Consider the following 19,492-nt stretch of genomic DNA (forward strand, 5'->3'; position numbering starts at 1 on the left):
AGGAATTCGCTAACCAGGAATGCTGCTCCAGGTTTGCTGATCAATGAAGCTGATCAATCGCAGCCACAAGGAGAAGTTCGTTGCTCCTATACATGCATTCGCTGCCTTAGATAATGCAGTCTTCAATCTTGAATGAAGTTGCTGATGCAGAGGAACCAATTTGCTGATTACAAGATAGTAGTCGTTGATTGTTGATCAGATGATATGTTTGATACTTGCAAAAGACTTTGGATATGTGTGTGTCCAATTCACCTAGACACCTCAGGTCGGCCTTTTTCAACTTGGCGCAAAAACATAGGGTTAAATTACAAGTTACATAAGATAGGGCCTGCCCTATTCACAAGTTACATTCAATATAGGACCTGACCTTTCCACAAGTTACATCGCCCAATTAGGGGCAGTCCTAAAGTAAGAATTACACATTTGAATTTTGCCAAATATAGTTATGGCTAAGGCCGACAGGCCAATTAGCCATCAAAAGATGCTAGGTCAGCCCTAGAAGGGATCCGACCTAGTTACAACATCAACAATATGGGATCGATTTCCTAAGTCTTTGGGGGTGTTTTAATAAGGGTGTGAATTCCACTACCGGGCCGATATAATATTTTCTAAAGGGAATCGATGCTTTTTTAAGTCGTGGGTTTTTATTTATTTATTTGGTTGAATTTTTATTTATGTTGGACGTAATAGACTTGTGGGACTCAATTCCTATTTGGCTTCCATTATCAGCATCAATGGTTTGCATCTGTCGTAAATAATATTAGCGATATTATTTGAAGTCGTGGTTGGTTCAGCAATACAATTTTATTATAGCTAAGGTGTGCAATTTAATTTGCAAATGAAACATTAGTATTAATGTGAGGAGAAATATTAAATACATTTGTATAAGCTTTCATCGAATTATATTGGGGTTGTCGTTTCATTCTGTCTGTGTGTATTTAATTGCTCGATGTTGGGTGTGAATCGTGGCTCATTGCTATCAGTCCTGGTGTGAGAAATTTGCACCCACGCAATGCCTTTATCCTTGACAAGAGAGGATTTCCTTTGATGCATCTCCTGAAAGATCCCCTGCTGGCTATTCACTGAAAGATCTGATTTTAACCTCTGAAAATTCTGATTTTCAGATTTTTACTGGGTTTTCAAAGTTTTAAGGTTTGCAATATTTGGTTTTGAAATAATATGAATTGAATGAACAAGAAAGTGCTAGGAACTGAAATGAAACAACTAAGAATTAATTTGCATAAAAAACTGAGACAAGTCTGATTATTATTATTAGCTAACAAATGGACAACAAGGAGGCCATACCAGATTTGTACGGCTGGAGCAAACTTGCACAGCCCAAATAATTTTTGAAGAGTTTTTCAACACCTCAATATGACTGCTGATAATTCCTGATAAGACTGAAATATTAACACATCAAATCTGCTAAGAAATTGGACTGTTAATGATGTTCTTACTGCTGCACCAAACTGTACGGCCAGCTAGGGTATATGGGGTTTGACTGATTGATACGGCTAGCTAAGGAATTGTGAGCAGCTCCTAATTCCAAACCTCCCTGCCACCAATCTGAAACAGATCAAGAAATTTATTTCAACCCAAAACTAGGAAATGCAACCCTCCTCTATTTGATGTCAGTTTCTCCTGGAGATGTACGGCCCAGTTGGGAGTGAAAGAATCAACAAATGGCGATATTTCTTCCTCAGATCTGCACTCTACAATTCTGAAACCAATTTTTGCCCTTACAATTGACTGATCTGCAATTTCCTTCTCAATAAATCAATATCCAGCTGATAACAAATTGAAAATATGAGGCTCTTGCCTTCTTGAGGGTTGGGGCTACGTTCAGCTCTCACTTCTCCCAAGAGTTTTCATTCCTAGAAGACCAAATCTGTTGTAGAAACCCTTCTTGAGCTCCAACCTGCAAGCTGATGTAAAATAATAATCTCTTCATATGCAAAAATGGCTGCCTTCATCACTTTTATGTATTTTAAGCATGCCTCAAAGCCTAATTCGAATTCGGGGTTAGGGTTGTACTTTTGGCATCATAAAACATGTTAAAATGTTTCTTTTTATTGAAAAATAACTTCCCTTAAGTGGTTTGACCCATTGAGGGTCTAATTCCTCATTTAAAGTGGCCATATTGCTTTAAATTATAACCTTTAAGTTATAACTTCTAGGGAAATGTGTCAAGGGGCCACTTTGTTATAATATAAAGTGATTATATTATTATTTATTTAATCCAACTTAAGAAATATTTTAATATTTCCTAATTTATTCATAAAATGCTCAATGGAGCTCAAAACTGAAAACTACTCTTAGCCACCTGACTGTGAAGGATGCCTGAACCTCATAGGCCAACTGGTAGTTCTCCCTTAAAATCTAGGGATGCTCCTAAAAAGTAGGTGCCTGACCTTGTCAACCTGAAACTGAACCCCAATGGTCCTCCTTTGTTGTGTGCACCTCTAGAAGGTCTGTTAGTGAACTAGGAGTTCCTCCTAAAACATAGGAGATGCACTCAAAGTCTCCAAAACGTTCTCAGAGGCCTCGGGATGCCCCCTAGACCACTCCCATTCAATCCCTAAAAAATAGGGATCCCTCCTAAATTTTAGGAAACTGCTCCAAACTGCCTGAAAGGCTCATGCATGACTCTCTAAGCCCCTAAGTTGGTTCCCTCCATGTGTAATGTCCCCGATTTCAGCCTAGAATTGTTTGAGGAGAAATAGAGGGGAAAATTATTTAATTTAATATTATATAAGTTGTCTCATTATATAAGAGTTCCGTGACTCGCGGCGAGTCACGCGAGTCACGTGAGTCCGTGGGCCGAGTGACCTCCGCCGGGTCACGGCGACCCTGACCCGGGCCCGGCCGAGTCACAGGGTGTGACTCCCCTGACTCGCCGAGTCAGCGAGTCACCCCCTGACTCGCCGAGTCCGAGGGTCGTGACCCGGCCGGCGCAGCTGGAAAAAGTGGACGCCAAAACAAAAAAAACATAACACATTTTTATTATGTTTTGTGCCATTTGCCTTTGTTATAACCCTAAAAGGGATTGCCATTCAGTTTTATGAGTGGAAGAGAGGAAAAAAGAGAGGAAGAGTTTTGCAACCAGCTGAGAGGAAGAGGTGAAAAACTTGCAAAAATCACATTGGGGCAGCACTACAGTTGCATTGAGAGCATCAAGGAGCTCATTTCAAACACTTGTCAACAAATTTGAAAGAGGTAAGTTTAAATTTTTATTGATTTTGTTGGTTCTTTTTCTATATTATCGATTTTTTCATTTTTTTCTAATTTTTTTTTTAACTTCAGCTTTCCAAATCTATATTGCTGCTTGCATACTTCAATGATTCAATCACAATGACATAAATAGAATTATAGAACAATAGCATAGCAAACCCTAGACTTTTTTTTTGAAAAAATTGTATACATGTATTTATAATTTTTTCTAAAAAAAATCTAGGGTTTGCTGATTTTTCTGAATCGTTAATTTCTTTCTTTGAAATTTGAAAATTTTCAAGAAAAAACACAATGCACAAATTAGTCTTTGATGATTTTTTTTAATTAGTTTAAAATTTTAAATTTAAAACTTTGTCAAACACAATGCTCAAATGGTGATTTGTAAAATTGTCTTATTGCAGCAGCCCTCACGTTTTGAAAACAATTTTTTTTCCTAATGGCTCATCCTAATCCTCCACCTAGGAAACATGGTCAAAAAGATGAGGCATGGAAATACACTGAAGAATTCCCTGGTAGACAGAGAAATCAAACCAAATGTATGTTTTGTAAGGAAATTAACCATGGGGGGATAAATAGATTAAAATATCATATTGCTGGCATACGTGGTCATGATACTGAGCCTTGTGACAAGGCAACTCCCGAAGCAATCCGTTTTTGTTACGTCCTATTAGAAAACTTTGAAATACATAAGCAAACCAAAAAAAGACAAAGAGAGGAGTTATGTCATATTGGTTCCCCTCCATCCACATCCGCATCCGGCTCCACATCCACAGCTACATCCATAGGTTGTGTTGGAGAGGGTTCTTCTATGCCTCCCTTTCGTCCTAGTGCTTCTGCTAGTGCCAGTACTTCTATTCCTACTCCTAGTCACACTTTTGGTCCTACAGTGCGAAAATCCAAGATAGACAGTTTTTTTGTACCACGCACTACTCCTGGCGCACAACCCTCGCTTGAGAGCATGTCTTGGAACAAGGAGGTCCATGATGCAGGAAGAAAAGCAATTTGCAAGTTTTGGTACTTCTGCAACATTCCATTTATTGCAGCCAGGTACTTTTTTATTTGATTGTTTTAAATTAAAATTTAAAATTTTATGGTTTGAATTTGAAAGTTGAAATTGAAATTGAACTTTTCTTATTTAATCTATTTCAATTTGTGACAGGTCTCCTTATTGGCAAGGCATGATTGATGCAGTAACCGTTTGTGGGCCAGGGTTTAAAGCCCCTAGTGATACTGAGTTGAGTGGCCCTCTCTTGTTGGAAATGGTGGAAGATATGAAAGTTGACCTAGAGGACCACCGCCAATCTTGGAGCCAGAAGGGTTGCACCATCATGACAGATGGTTGGACTGATAGGAGGAATAGAACACTCCTAAATTTTCTTGTTTCCAGCGGAGGTGATTGCTCATTTTACTTCTCTATATGCATTGTGATTGAAATTGAATAATTTACATTCTAATTTATTGATAATTAATTTGTTTTATTTTTAGGATCCACCATGTTTTTGAAGTCCATCGATGCTTCCTCACATGTGAAAAATGCGGCATACTTATGTGAGGCTATTGACGAAGTTATACATGAGGTGGGGGAAGAAAATGTGGTGCAAGTGGTGACGGATAATGCAGCAAGTTATGTTGCTGCAGGTAAACTTTAAAAGTTTTCTTTTAAGTTTTAACTTTTAACTTTTTAATGTTTAAAATTTAAATATTAATGGTAAAATTTCACATCTAATTCTTTAACTAATTTAAAATTGTTGCAGGAAAACTTGTGATGGAGAGGCACCCAAAAATCTTTTGGTCTCCATGTGCGGCCCATTGCCTTGACCTCATGCTGGAGGATATAGGTAAGCTTGGATGGGTGAAAGAATGCGTTGAAAGGGCCAAGAATATATGCAAATTTATTTACAATCATGCATTGGTCCTTAGCATTATGAGGCAATACACGGGGGAAAGGGAGTTGGCTCGTCCTGGTATAACGAGATTTGCCTCAAATTTCCTCACATTGAAATCCTTGTTAAAATCAAAGGCATCTTTGAGGCGCATGTTTGTTGGTGAGGAGTGGACTTCCTCATCCTATGCTACGACCACTGCAGGGATGGATGTAGTAGATTGCATTTTTGATGAGCCAGGTTTTTGGATCCCTTGTGCAGAGATCGTGCAGGTAATCTTATAAATTTATAATATTATATGCATATTTTTGTTTTGTTTGCATTGTGCAACTTTTCAATTTTTCTTATTTTCATGCACACTTGTGAGTTAACTATTTTTGTTTAACATTATTTGCAGGTCACTGAGCCCCTAGTAGTTCTCCTACGAGTTGTTGATGGGGAGAAGCCCACTGTGGGCTACATATATGAGGGCATGGATAGGGCCAAGGAGGCCATTAGATCCATATATGTTGGAGTTGAGGATAAGTATAGGCCCATTTGGGACATAATTGATAGAAGATGGCATAACCAACTTCATAGGCCCATCCATGCAGCAGCTTATTACCTCAATCCATCATTTCGTTTCCGTGCTGATTTCAAAGCGGATGAGGAGGTTCTTAGCGGGCTATATTCAGTAGTACAACGGATGGTCACTGATACCACAGCTACACTTCTTGAGATGGATGCATTTAATAATGCATCAGGGGCAATCTTTGCCAGCCAATTGTGCAAAGAGGGTCGGACAAAATTGCAGCCAGGTAGAAAATTCTAAAGTTTATGACATGCATTTTAATTTTTCATTTTATAATCTACCTTTAAAGTTGGAAATGAGACTAATGTTTTTTTCTTTTCCTTATCTCAGATAGATGGTGGCAAATGTTTGGGCCTTCAACCCCAAACCTTCAAAAAATTGCCATCCGCATATTGAGCCAGCCGTGCAGCGCTTCTGGATGTGAGCGCAACTGGAGCATGTTCGAGCACATCCACTCGAAGAGGCGAAATAGATTGTCTGTGGAGAGTGTAATGTCCCCTACTAGGTTTAAGACTGTTTTAACCATAATTAATCTATTTCAACAGACTTATGACTTAAACTAAATTTATTAGGAGACAATTCTATCTTAACCTGACTAAAATCACGGATAACGTAATCTTCTTTCTTATGTTGAACTGATGATAATCCAATCTGATTTATTTTCTCAGTCTTACTTGTCATTCAGATTATTAAGTTCGGTACTTAGATTATTAAATTTAGTACTCAAATTATTAAATTATAGTATTCAAATCATTGTATACCCAGATCGGTATGCTTAGCGGTACTATCTTTTATTACTATATAATAATATCAATGATCATATTCATTGTATGATGCAGAAGACATCATTTCTTAATGCAAAACAACGTTATCGATTACTCCTTCTACTCTAATTAAGCTGTGAGTATAAACACTAACAAAGAAACATAGTTTCTACATACCTGTGTGTACCAACTACGTCTCACGATGCCTTCATTTTTTCTCTTGATAACACCCGATCCTTGTTGATTATCTCCTATTAGTCTTTCTTTAAGTATCACACCAAGAACAAGGATATTAGTGCCTCTAACTGAATAAGAGTTCTGATCTGATCTGATCGATGGCTGCCAGGTAATATATATATCCTTTTTCCTTCCTTTCATGCAACGACTTCCCCTTATTGCTGGTTAAAAAACTCTCTGTATCCGGTATGCCGACAGACTTATGCAATGCTGAAGATGCTAATAACACTGACGGTGATATGTTGTTGTTCCTGATCTGGAGATTTATGCTTGCAACAATGAATAATGGTGCTGTCTTGGATATGAATATGTATGCATGCAACTCTGTGATTATTAATATTCACTGAGATTGTTATTCACTAAGAATGTTTCTGAAAATGATTACAACATTCACTAAGAATGTGATTATAGCACCCCACTAAGGATGTTCCTGTAGCAATTCAACATTCACTAAGAACATTTGAATGCAGATCCGACACTCACTAAGAATGCTTAGATCCAATATCAACGTTCACTGAGAATGCTCTTGTTCTGATTAACCATTCACTAAGAATGATCTAAATGGTCCCTTTCTTTCTAGCAGGTACGAAACCTTAGAAGATTTTAAGAGATTTCCCTTGCTGAGTATGGGGACCGTATTCTGTCTGAACTGGTTGTCTTTCTATATGATCCGATTTAAGCTTTGTGAAGACTTCCTACGTTTGTGGATGCTTCCAGTATTTACTTCAGTTTTGGTTTATGCTAATATATATACCTCCCTCTGCGTGGAAGGCAATAATATATTCAGATTCTGACTGTTTGTTGTTAATGTGTCTTTCTGTTTCCTTACTGCCACTTGGTGTACAGACTGCGTGGTGTGCAATCTGGACGTGGATTGTTTTTGATTGTAGTTTCCGCCTATCCCCCTTTTTTTTTTCTAGACTTGATTTCTTCATTCATTTATAACTCATCTGATCCTTACATCGAGGGGTCATGTTCATTGGGGAAGTTTATTCATAACCAACGGTTATGTGTTTGTACATATAACTTACTTAATCCATCAGTTAAGATTACCTATTTATATTATGATTACAAGGTTTCAATATAACGAATATAATCGTTTCATTATTATTATCGATTGCATAGTATAGTTTCACATTTTACCACGATGGCCTCTGTTGACTAAGACATCGATTCAGACTTGGTTGCCTTTATATTATTAATCATATTGTTACGGTTAGAAATTTGAATACATTATTAATAAGTTAATAATGGGGTTTTTATATGCATCATTGGTTATTACGTCGTGCTAATCGAGGGTCATCACCGCGATAAAGTTATATTATTGCCTCTCTTTTATAAATATATATGCGCAAGCAAGTTGTATTAACAGTATTAAATTATATTAATTGCATTAGTAATATTAATTGTATTAACAATATTAAATTCTATTAATAATAAAATGTGATTCACATATTACTAAATAATTTTTGTATAATAATTTTCAATATTAATTTGTGAATAATAATAATAATATTTAATAATTAAATATTAATAGATATTAATAATAATATTTAATAATTAAATATTAATAATTTCAAATAATCATTTGTTGATTGTATTAGTTTATAATAATAATTGTTTCATTTAGATTATAAATAACGATCAAGGAGGGGACATGACAGAGAGGTTGAATGATCTAGTCTTTGTTCATTACAACCTCCGTCTCAGGACCAGACAGATTTTGGACGATGACTCCTCTCCGATCACTCTAGAGGAAGTCGACCCCAAGTCCGATTGGCTCACTGAGTCCACCGATCCAATCTTCACTGATGAGGACCTTGAGTGGGTTGACCAGGCAGACAGAGAGGCTGAGGCTGTGGCTATGGCAGAGGAGGAGGATAGAGCACGATCAGGCACAGCACCTATGGCTACTCAGACTGGCACATCACAGGCAGAGACTATGGCTACTCAGTCATCCAGGACCTACCTTAGACGCCTTTGTAGGAGGCAGATAGACGCGGCTGAGCCTGAGCCTGAGCCATAGAGTTGTTTTTTTTTACACTTTACAGTTAGATATATGTTTGGGAACATTTGAAGTCATGGATTTTATATTATACATTGGACAACATTTATAACGCTATATATCTATGTTTTCTAATTCCTTCAGCTACAATTTACATTTCTACGCATGTGATGGATGTATGTTTATGTATGTGATCAAATTAGCTTCTATTTGATGATGTTATAGTGTCTTTAAGCTTAATTCAATAATGGGTGTATGAAACAAGTTTTAAATCGTTAAAAATCTCTAAATTTCAAGGGTTTTCTTATTTTGTCGAGTCGTTGCCGAGTCATTGCCGAGTCCGAGCCGAGTCACGAGTCGAGTCAGCCTTGCCGAGTCCGAGTCTAGGAACTTTGCATTATATTTATTTAAAATCACACGTGAGATGACTTTATATTTTATTAAATTAATAAAGTGACTAAAGTATAAAATTAAAATAATTAAAAAATTAATAAATAATAAAGTGTACCTACCCTCTTCTAGAAGGAATCTCATGATGGGTTATGAAAAGGATAAATAGAAGAGGGTGATGGATGATCAAGAGATTGGAGATTTGGATTTGAATTTGAGGAACTGTTGCATGGTGGCATTAGTTGAATCTCTAAGGACGCAAACCTTTAGCAGATTGAGGAAGGGCTGGACAAAACCCTAGTTCTTCATTTGGGAGTGGGAGATACTCAGTTTTCCACATTGTGCATAATAGATTATGGTGGTTGGGAAGGACAAATCAGTCCTTACACTTGAGCTTATTGAACTTTCATATCTGGTTTTGTGATTGTTGTCCAAGCATTTCTATGTTATTATACTTCTATTGTGAATGACCTTACATGAAGAAATCAACATTAGATGTCCCTGATATCAATTTGAAACTAAGATCAGCAGACTGGACTATGTCAGCCAAGTGTTTGATGAAATGTCTAAGTGAAAAATATTAAGATTTCATATCAGAATTTAGCAGGGACATTACACCATGCTCTACTGGCCTACGGGAACCAAATAATAGACCAACCCTGCTAGAAATGTTGTCACTAAGGGAGGGCAAAAATTGGGGATATGACAGTCCTCCCTTCCCAAAGAATGCTTGTCCTCAAGCAACCTGTACCTGCATACTGCACATCAATTCTCGAATCCCATTGTAATGTCCCCTACTAAGTTTAGCCTTGATTTAACCATAATTAATCTATTTCCATATTCTTATGACTTAAACTAGATTGATTAGGAAGTAAATCTATCTTAACCATGAACCAAATCAGGGATATTCCATAGTTCAATCGGATTATCAATTAAAAAATTGTTCATCCCCTATACTAGGTAATTAATTTTGTCATTCATAATTCTTCTTACTGTTCATTATCTAATCAACTCTTTTGGTTTTATAATCTATTATTTTAATTTGTGTCTCATTAAGACATTATATGTTTATATATAATCTTTAATCCAATTTTGACATAAATGAACTATATTATATTATAAATCATTTATATGTCTATTAGTTATCTATTTATCAATTACCTATTCTTATAAAATATTATGATAATTATAATCATTCTATTATTATATTATTAATAAATTTTGTGTAAGAACATTACCGTGCTTCATATATTAAGCATTCATATTAAGCACGTCCCCATGCATACCACCAAGAACAAGGATGTCACTGCCTGTAATTTAATAACAGTTCTGATCTAATGTGATTGATGGTGCTCATCAATGATGCAACTTGACTTCCTTTTATAATCACAGACTATATATAATAATTTCTCCCTCCCGAATGAGTGAAGGGGTCCGCCTTCTTATATGATGTGTTTGGAATGATGAACCCCTTAGTAAGAGTCACGACCCATGTTTAGTGTAACCATTGTTGACTTACCAATCATCATGATTCTCCAAGACGGTAACAAGCTGGTGTATTGTAATCAATCCTTATCCAAATACAAACGGTGACTATTATTTGCAATTAGTCCTTCATTATTATTGACGATGAGAATTATATGTTGCTTCTAGCAACTGTTCCTAGTTGGTATTGACAATCGATATCTATCCATCTAGTATAATTCTAAATCGATCAGTACTCATTGGAAATTATACGGTATTCTTCTGAGATGTATATGTGTCTCGTATGTGAGGGGTCGGAGTCTCTTAAAGAGATATCTCTATTCTTATCGATTCGATATTACTGTTGTCTAAAATCCTTGTGGTCACTCCTCCGCTCACAATGAAGAATCTTGTTTTTGGATGGAGTCAACAAAATCTAGGCTTCCTATTGTTGGCCGTCAACTGTCTCATAAGCTTGACTAATCACTTGATTAGTTTATCCTCTTAAAATTGATCTAATCATCTTTAATCAATACTTATTAAATAGACCTATGTATGTCTTAGTCGACTTGGCAATATATTGTGTCTTTGCTTGATATTATCGATGATATATGATTTCATCATGAGATCGGTCTGAAAGATACTTGCAATCATTATGTCAATAATGTTTATTGACTATCGACCTCCTCCCTTCTTGGTAGATCCTTGACATGATACTATATCACAGCTAATCAGATACTAGTGTTGGTGTTGATTCTTTGCTTATTGATATATAAATAATTGATAATAATTATTCTTACTTAATTTCTTGGAATTTATTTATTATTTTATTTAATTAATTTAAATACATAAATTGTGTTTACAATTAAGAATATGTAAATTATGTTTATAATTTATGATGTATAAATTATATTTATAATATATTATTTATTTATTTTTATTTGAATATTTCAAGGATATTATTAATAATAAATATTAATACATATTAATTAAATAATAATATTTAAAAAATAAATAACTTTCAAATAATCATTCGTTGTTATGTATTATATTAATTAATAATAATATTTACTTCATTTAGGATATATATAGCGATTAATTAGGGGACATGACACCCATACCAATCCGAAGCATGTCACATCACCCATCCGCTGCGCTACTCTGATATAAACATCAATATCCCCAAAGTGTAGTAACACACCATGAAATCACCGGAGGAATGTATTATGCATGTCAATACCTGGATTCCAAACCAACCTAAAAAAAGATCCACCATATTTATAATGCACCCCTCTAAATAGATGTGCAAACCCATACTGCAAATGCCTCTCAGTGGGGTCCCTGATAACAATCCCGAAACCTGATGCAATCCGGAGTGACTGACGAAATAACATGCTCAACCATAGAATGTAACCCTCAATATCTCTCAACCATACGACCAGCTACTCCATTTTGACAAAAATACCCAAACACTCCAAACCATGAAGCAATATATGGGAGTCTATGTAAAGTGACGTACCCAGCAAATCAATAACCGAGTCCCACAACAAAATATATGCCCTAATGTGTGTGATGCAGAAGAAGAACATCATATCATCACCATCACTATCAAGTAACCATCCGTGTATGTAGGACATCATAACTATATGTGAGTAATATCACGCATGCTCAGAACCTATCACCAATGGCCTTCTTGTCTCGCTGTCATAACTCTGTCCAGCAACACAGGTCATATCAAACATGCTATCAAACCAATGCCAATAACCAACAAACACTCCCCACTCTATCTCTAACCCATAGGTATACCTCCCAACACTCCCATACTATTGGGAACCTGATGTAGACAATGAAAAGCTCAGATGTGTCATATGATCTTGTTGTGATCTTTTCACGCATCACCCCATTGTAAATGGGGCCCTCCCCTGTTTTTGCTTTTTAGGGTTTTGCCTTGGCGTCGCAACTACTAATCACCAGTCTTTTTGCAATGAGTTAAGATTTTTGAGGAATCATCAAGGTCAATCAGAGAAATCATGCTTAGAATTGTGTCTGGACGTCATGGAAGTGCTTAGAAGGCCCAAAGGACGAAGATCGCAATTACTTACGGTCAATTCTGACACCTTCCTAGTTTTGTGGAATTCTGCTTTTTTGTTTTTTTGCTTTTTTTATTTTTTTATTTTTGGCACTTTGGGACCAATCTGGGAAGCATCTTTTTGGCCTTCTTATTGCTTTTTTGGCTTTTTTCCTTTTTGGCTTTTTCCAGTTTTTTTAGAAGTTGACCTAGGATTGGGGCCCTCAGGTCATGGCAGCAGCATTCCTATCTTCAGAATCAAAAATTTGTGTCTCTGTTGACATGTCTGAAATCGCATAGCTGCAAACTCCATACGGCCAACACGGAATAGAATGTACTCACTGAGTATCCTATCCTCTCTTGAGACAAGGAAATCCCTAATGTTGTTTCTTTGATCAATGGGGACAACCTCAAGGTTTCGATTGTCAGGTCTTGACTGCGGGATTACTCAGTGGTCGATGTGATTTGCTGGGAGCACAAGGGGACTTACGATTTGCAACAAGCTGGTCTGCTACGATTCTCGAATTACGTAATAAAGAGCAAAAGGAAAGGGTTAGGAGATCTGAAACTAACAACACGGGTATGCGGGTAGACGGATTCAACATAACCAATTCCCGCTTGGCCAGAATAGCTCACAACCTTGCAGGAACGGTGCAATCTTCAAAGGGACTTGGAAGATTTTCAAACTGGAGACGCACGGCTAAGCACCCAATTCTGGCGCAGCTCAGATGGACACCTGCAATTGAACTAAGCACAATTAAAGGCTCAAATTAACCATACAAAAGGATACACAATTAGTATATCCTCAATGGTATGAGCCTGAATCTATCAAATACCTGCACACCCAAAATAGAAAGATCTATCTAAAATGCTGAGAGAAACCATGCAAACAGGATGAAAACAAGACAATAAACACCAAATCAATGTCTATATATTGATTTCAGCTGCCTATTACAACAATTTCTGCAGCATCTCTATGCTACTGCTTAAAATCTAACCTATTCTAACTCTAAAATCTAACTCTCACCAGAGTCTAACTATTTAACAAAAATCTCTAACTATCTAACCCTTTACAAAAGAAAGGCCTCTGCCTTTTATAGAATTTACAATATTGAATCGAAGATTAGGATGGACTGCATCCAAGGGTCCTGATCTGCCTTCCAGAAACTAGCAGCCTTAACCCATGCCCATTAAATTCTCACTCATCCATTCAACGACAATCTCAACTACCTGCCACTATTTGGCTTCAATTTGAGTCTATCCGGTAGTTGGACATAACTGTCCACAACTAACTTGTTTCCCCTTTCTTTCAAAATATCTGAGTGGGGCCTACAAGCAGTTTTACAATAAAACAATTTCAGCTTTTTCGAAATTGAATTCTTGGAATTAAATCCAGGTGTGTGCTTTTTCCTGAGAAGGCATACACTTGCAGCATTCAGAGTGTTCTTTGGTCTTTGGTCCCGATGGTGGACTTCATCTTTGTTCAGCGGCAAGGTTCCCAATGTTTGGTTGCTCTCGCGCTCCTGCAGCGCGTTCCCACATCTTTTTTCTTTTCCAATCTGCAACGCCTGGCCTTGATTGCGATCCTTCTTTGCATTTCAGGTTTTTCTCCTGGTTCTTCGATGACATTCTGCGACCTGCAAACAACAATTTTACTTTAATAAATTAATTTGAAAAATTAAAATTAATTTAATTAATCAAACATCAAATTTTAACATCTGGCTTCGACTTCTGGGGTTCGGGCCTTGAGAAGCTCTTTGTGAGATGTATCTTGAAATGTTGTTTTCTCTTCGAACGTGAAATCTGATCCTTGGTCTTGATGGTGTTTGGATGATCTAAATCCACTAAAGCTTCTTGGCTGACTGGCAAAAAAGTGATCTTGCCTCCTGCATGATTTTTGCCTTGGTTGGAATTGAAAACCTCGGGACTTCACCTTAGTCCGCGACTTTGCCTTAGTCCGCGACTTCAGCATTCTGGAGGGGTTTTATGCAAACTTTCATGTTTTCGCACTTTTACGATTCTAATGCAAACTTCGGAGTTTTGGGAGGCTTTTCAAACTTTATACTTAAACACCCTTTGCCGAATTTCGGCATTGTACAGTATTTCGCAAGGTTTTTACCTTTTCGAACTTTCTTGGTTTATCCCCTAAGTTCGGCGTTTTTAGTTGTTTTGCAAGCCTTTTTAAAAAACTTTGCGATTTTCCTCCAGATTGCGGTCTTCGGGGTTTGGGGGGATTTTCAAACTTAAAAAAATTTCTTACCTTTACCCTCTAATGCGAATTTCGGGCTTTTGGTTGATTTCGCAAATTGATGAGAATCGCGATTTTCCTAGATGGCGAATTTCAGCTATTTGATTACTTTATAAAGCTTACTTTCCAAACTTCTTACCTTTTGCATTTACCCCATAGTGTGATTTTCGGTGATTGGGAGGAGTTTGGAAACTTTATCCTTTTTTTGCACTTATACCTATCAACGCGATTTCGGCATTCAGATGGCTTTTGCGAACTTTTTAGCTTTTAACACTTCTCGCCCATATGGCGAAAATCAGGATTTCATGTGCTTTTGAAAAACTTTTTTTTTTTTTTTTTTTGACAATTTTCGTTCACATGGCGAATTTCGGGGATTGGAGAGGTTTTGAAAACTTATAAACTTTTCGCACTTTTCCCTGAAATGCAATTTTCGGCATAATTTTTCGGCATTTTGGAGGCTTTTGCCAACTTTGGCACTTTGGCTCATTTTTGCAAACTTCGGGATTTTTAGGCCTTTTGCCAATTTTGGACTTTTTAGCCAGTTTGCCAATTTCGGACCTTTTAGCTAGTTTGCCAATTTCGGACCTTTTTAAAAAAATTTTGCAAATTACCCATTACTGGCGAATTTCACAAGACTTGGTCGTATTTCTCCCGCACAGGCAGACAAAATTTAGGGGGGGGTCACCTGTCAACTGACGGGGTGTGTGTGCAATACGCACAACAGTCTCCAAGTGTAAAAAGTAGGGTGAGATCTCCAGATGGGGTTTTGTTCCTGATGTTCCAGAAAAACATGAATTGTTGATCAAGAAAATTCATCCAAGTGTTCATGGCAGAAATAGAGAAGACCATGTCTGAGGCCGGTTCAAAGTTTCCCATCAATGGAGTTGGCCATGTCCAAGAAAATATCCGAGCTATGAACAAGTCCGCTCAAGGTAGGAATTTCCAACGTCCAAGCAATCATGAAGTCCGCTCAACATAGTAATTTCCAACGTCCAAGCCATCATGAAGTCCGCTCAAGGTAGGAGTTTCCAACGTCCAAGCCATCATGAAGTCCGTTCAAGGTAGGAGTTTCCAACGTCCAAGCCATCATGAAGTCCGCCCAAGGTAGGAGTTTCCAACTTCCAAGCCATCATAAAGTCCGCCAAGGAAAAAATTAAAAAAATTGGCTAAGTATTATAACTTTGGGGAGAAAAAAATTCAAAAAATTGTCTTTGGCTAAGTATTATAACTTTGGGGAGAAAAAAATTCAAAAAATTGTCTAAGTGTTGATACCTTGGGGATAAAAAAATCAGAAAATTGTCTAAGTGTTGATACCTTGGGGAGAAAAAAAAATTCAAAAATTGGCTAAGTGTTGATACCTTGGGGAGAAAAAATTCGGAAAATTGGCTGTGTGTTGATAACTTTGAGAATAAAATTTCAAAATTTGGTCAAGTGTCAAGGAAATTCCCTAAGCAATGAGCAACTCCACCCAACATGGCCAACCAATCATGAAGTTCGCCAACGCTAAATTGAAGATATCCAAGACACAGCCAAGTCCGCTAAGGAGAAATTTTGGAAGATGTCTTGCCAAGGCCAAAGTCTACCCAAGCATGGCCTGAAGTTCATAAAGTCCGCCTTGGAGGAATGAGAGAAATGTCTTGCTAAACATGAAGTCCACCCTCCCAAACGGGGATATCTAACAAGCCTTCAACTCCACCTAGACCCTTGGAAGAATATCCAACGCAAGCATGCAGTCCACCTAGGTGAAATGGCAAAGGTATCTTCAAGTCCGCCAAGGAAAAGCAAGGTTGGAGAAGGCAATATCTAAGTTATCCTCAAGTCCGCCATGCACAGTGCCCAAGCAGCTAGCAAAAAAGATGACCGAACACTTATAAAGTCCGCCTTGGCACAAGACCAACTATACACCAAGTCCACCAAGGAAAGAATCAAGGGAAGTGGCATAATCATGTCAAAGTCCGCCACCTCTAAGACACAAAATGGCACAAAGAGTACAAACTTTGCTCAAGCATGGCCTAAAGAAGGCAAACTCCACCAAGGAAAGAATAGAGGGGAGATGGCATGCCAAGTGCCAAGTCCGCCCAGCACTTGACTTGCAAATGTTAAAGTCTGCCAAGGAGAGATGAAGAAGAATGTCTTGCCAACCATGAAGTCCGCCATGGCAAGATGACGATGTCTTTGACCACTCAAAGTCCAACCTAGACATAAAGGAGAATGGCATGAGAAATATGAAGTCCACCATGGTTTATGGCCAAACAATGATGAAGTCTGCCATGCCATGGCTTAAGGAAAGTGAAGTCTGCCTTATCATGTCCAAGAAAATGTCCAAATAAGGTTGAAGTCTGCCTTGGTCAAAGTGGCATGAATATGATGAACTCCGCCCAAGGAGAAAACAAGGGCAATGTCAAAGACAAGTTGAAATCCGCCATGAGGGAGATGTCCAGCCAAAGATAAACTCCGCCCAGCATAAGGCACAATTTGGCCTAGCATATGATCAAAATTTGCCAAGAGGAAAAAAATGGCTAAATGTGGAGTTTCCCACAACAAAAAGAGTCAAATTTTGACTCTGTCGGAAAGGAAACAGGGAGAATGAAGAAGAATAAGGAGGAAAGGTAAAGAGAAAATGAATAAAATTCTTGTCCAAGGATGGAGTTTGTCCTACTTAACACAAGCCAAATTCCGAATTGAAAGAAAATCCACAGGCAAAGTTTGTCCAAGCATAGAGATGGCCAAAATCTTGGCTAGGTGTTGAAAGGTCCACATGAAGGTGTTACAAACTGAAATTGAAAAGCCAAAATTTGGCTAAGTATGGGGAATACTTCACGGAGGAAATTCCAATTTCCTCCATTGTGGCGAAAACACATAGGAATTCTTCTCCAAATTCAAGGCACTTGAAAGAATTTTAGGGTATCAAGAAAGAAAAGTCCTTAGACTTGGTGAAAATATAGGAAAAAAAATTCCAGACCTCTTGGGGGATTTCATCTACAATCCCAAACTTATTGAAGCAATCAGGGCAACTTCTTGAAGGATTTCATCTCCTGAAGAATTGAAGACAAGCTCCCAATTAGAATCAAATGGTGACAAGAAGAGTATTCCAAACAAATTTCCATACTTGAAAATTTCTTGACACAAATTGGGGAATTTAGGAGAATGACATTAGTCCAGTTCCAGGAGGAGGAATTTCAAAGCAATCAGGAAAGAAAATTTTAATAACTTGAAGTACAGACATTTTCTCCAAGGGAGACTTCCAGACCTCAAAGATTCAAATGCAGACGAGAAGAAGAGATCAAAGTCTTGAAAGCTAGGAAGAAGCAAGTGCAAAGGATAGAGTCGTCGGCAAGGAAAGATATTCTAAAGCAAGTACATGGAAAAAGAACAAAGTGACCAAGGAGGACATCCAACACGCTAAGGTGGCACCTTGTCATCTTCCAACCAATTGAATTGTTCCAAGTCAACATGTCCAAGTTCAATGAACCTGACTTATCCACAGAAGCTTCTAAAAGGCATACACCAAAATGCAACAACCTTCTATTTTATTCTTGGTTTATATTTAGCAAGAAGGACAAGTGTCCTCAAATGTAATTTTCTCATTGGTCGAGGGGTAGTTAGTTGTAACAAACCCAAATTAGAGTTTTATTTTGTAATCTCGGTCGTTGATTCGAAATCAATCTTGGCCATTGAATTGAATTGAGGAGCCTATAAATTGAGCTCACCCCTAATTTGTAAAGCAGGGGAGCATGTTGCAAAACATGTTGAGATAAGCAAATTGTTGTTATGACTGCCAAAGTAATAAGTAATGCATTGTTCAAATCGATGGTGATTACTTCTCTTATTTTGGAGTTTGCATGGTTCTTATCCCTAATCATAGTTTAGATTTCATTTCATGTATATTAGACGAATGCAAGATCTAATAAATATTGATTTATGGTGAATCTTCGCTCATACTTTTGATAAACAGATGATTTTTGTTCATTGTGTAAAGTTAGTCTGAGCTTACTTTGTGGATGCTTAACTTTTGTCTAGATAAATATAGTTCGATTTGATGGTAGTTGTTCATGACATGAAAATCATAAGCATATCCCTTGAAGATTGCACCTACTTTGTGTCGTTGTCCTAGCATGGCGAAGCAAAGTGTGGTTATTAGGTTCACCCAGTCCATACCATCTCTTGAATTCTTAGGAATAGATTAGAACTTCTAAACCCTTATCCCTTTTCAGTTTTCTTGAAATCCATGATCCAAAACCCAAACGATAGAGGTTCATTGTCTATACCTTCATTGTGAATTGAACGAGCCAAGCGTAAGTCCCTTTGTGTATTACCAGCATATCACAACATCCATTGAGATTATCCGCACGTCAAGACCTGACAAAAGAAACTATTATCACAAAAGCTCACACCCTTGCTGAGCTATCAACTCAGCAACCTTGTGAAACATGGAAACAACCCCGAAGTGTGGGACCTTGCGCAAGGGGGTTGAATCTCCGGAGAAGGTTGGCTTCCTTCTCAATCCAGGTGCAGGTGTTCAACCAACTCGACACTTCAAAACTTACTCCTAAGCCTATCTTAACGACTTGCAGAGGTAAAGGGAAAAGAGAATTGCTTGAAATAAAAGGAGGTGATGCACCAAGAAGAGA

At 37.5% G+C, this 19,492-nt stretch overlaps 2 protein-coding genes across 4 annotated transcripts in view; one reads left to right on the top strand and one right to left on the bottom strand.

The window, feature by feature from the left end:
* The window catches only part of LOC131044884 (phosphatidylserine decarboxylase proenzyme 3), a 265,342-nt gene that overhangs the window by 150,465 nt on the left and 95,385 nt on the right, over positions 1-19,492 (bottom strand). The window lies entirely within an intron of this gene.
* On the top strand, positions 4,981-5,986 carry LOC131875468 (uncharacterized). The gene is made up of 2 exons (XM_059219823.1): positions 4,981-5,386; positions 5,512-5,986. Exons 1-2 carry the CDS (start codon positions 4,997-4,999, stop codon positions 5,923-5,925), a joined length of 804 nt encoding a protein of 267 aa, XP_059075806.1. The 5' UTR covers positions 4,981-4,996; the 3' UTR covers positions 5,926-5,986.

The sequence above is a fragment of the Cryptomeria japonica genome, chromosome 1 (genome assembly GCF_030272615.1).
Source record: "Cryptomeria japonica chromosome 1, Sugi_1.0, whole genome shotgun sequence".
Lineage (NCBI taxonomy): Eukaryota > Viridiplantae > Streptophyta > Pinopsida > Cupressales > Cupressaceae > Cryptomeria > Cryptomeria japonica.

Bases quoted from the DNA above. Each gene is read 5' to 3' on its own strand.
- LOC131875468 (XM_059219823.1), top strand. From the start codon at position 4,997: ATGGAGAGGCACCCAAAAATCTTTTGGTCTCCATGTGCGGCCCATTGC. The intron at 5,387-5,511 runs GTAATCTTATAA...CATTATTTGCAG, and splicing joins CTTGTGCAGAGATCGTGCAG to GTCACTGAGCCCCTAGTAGT.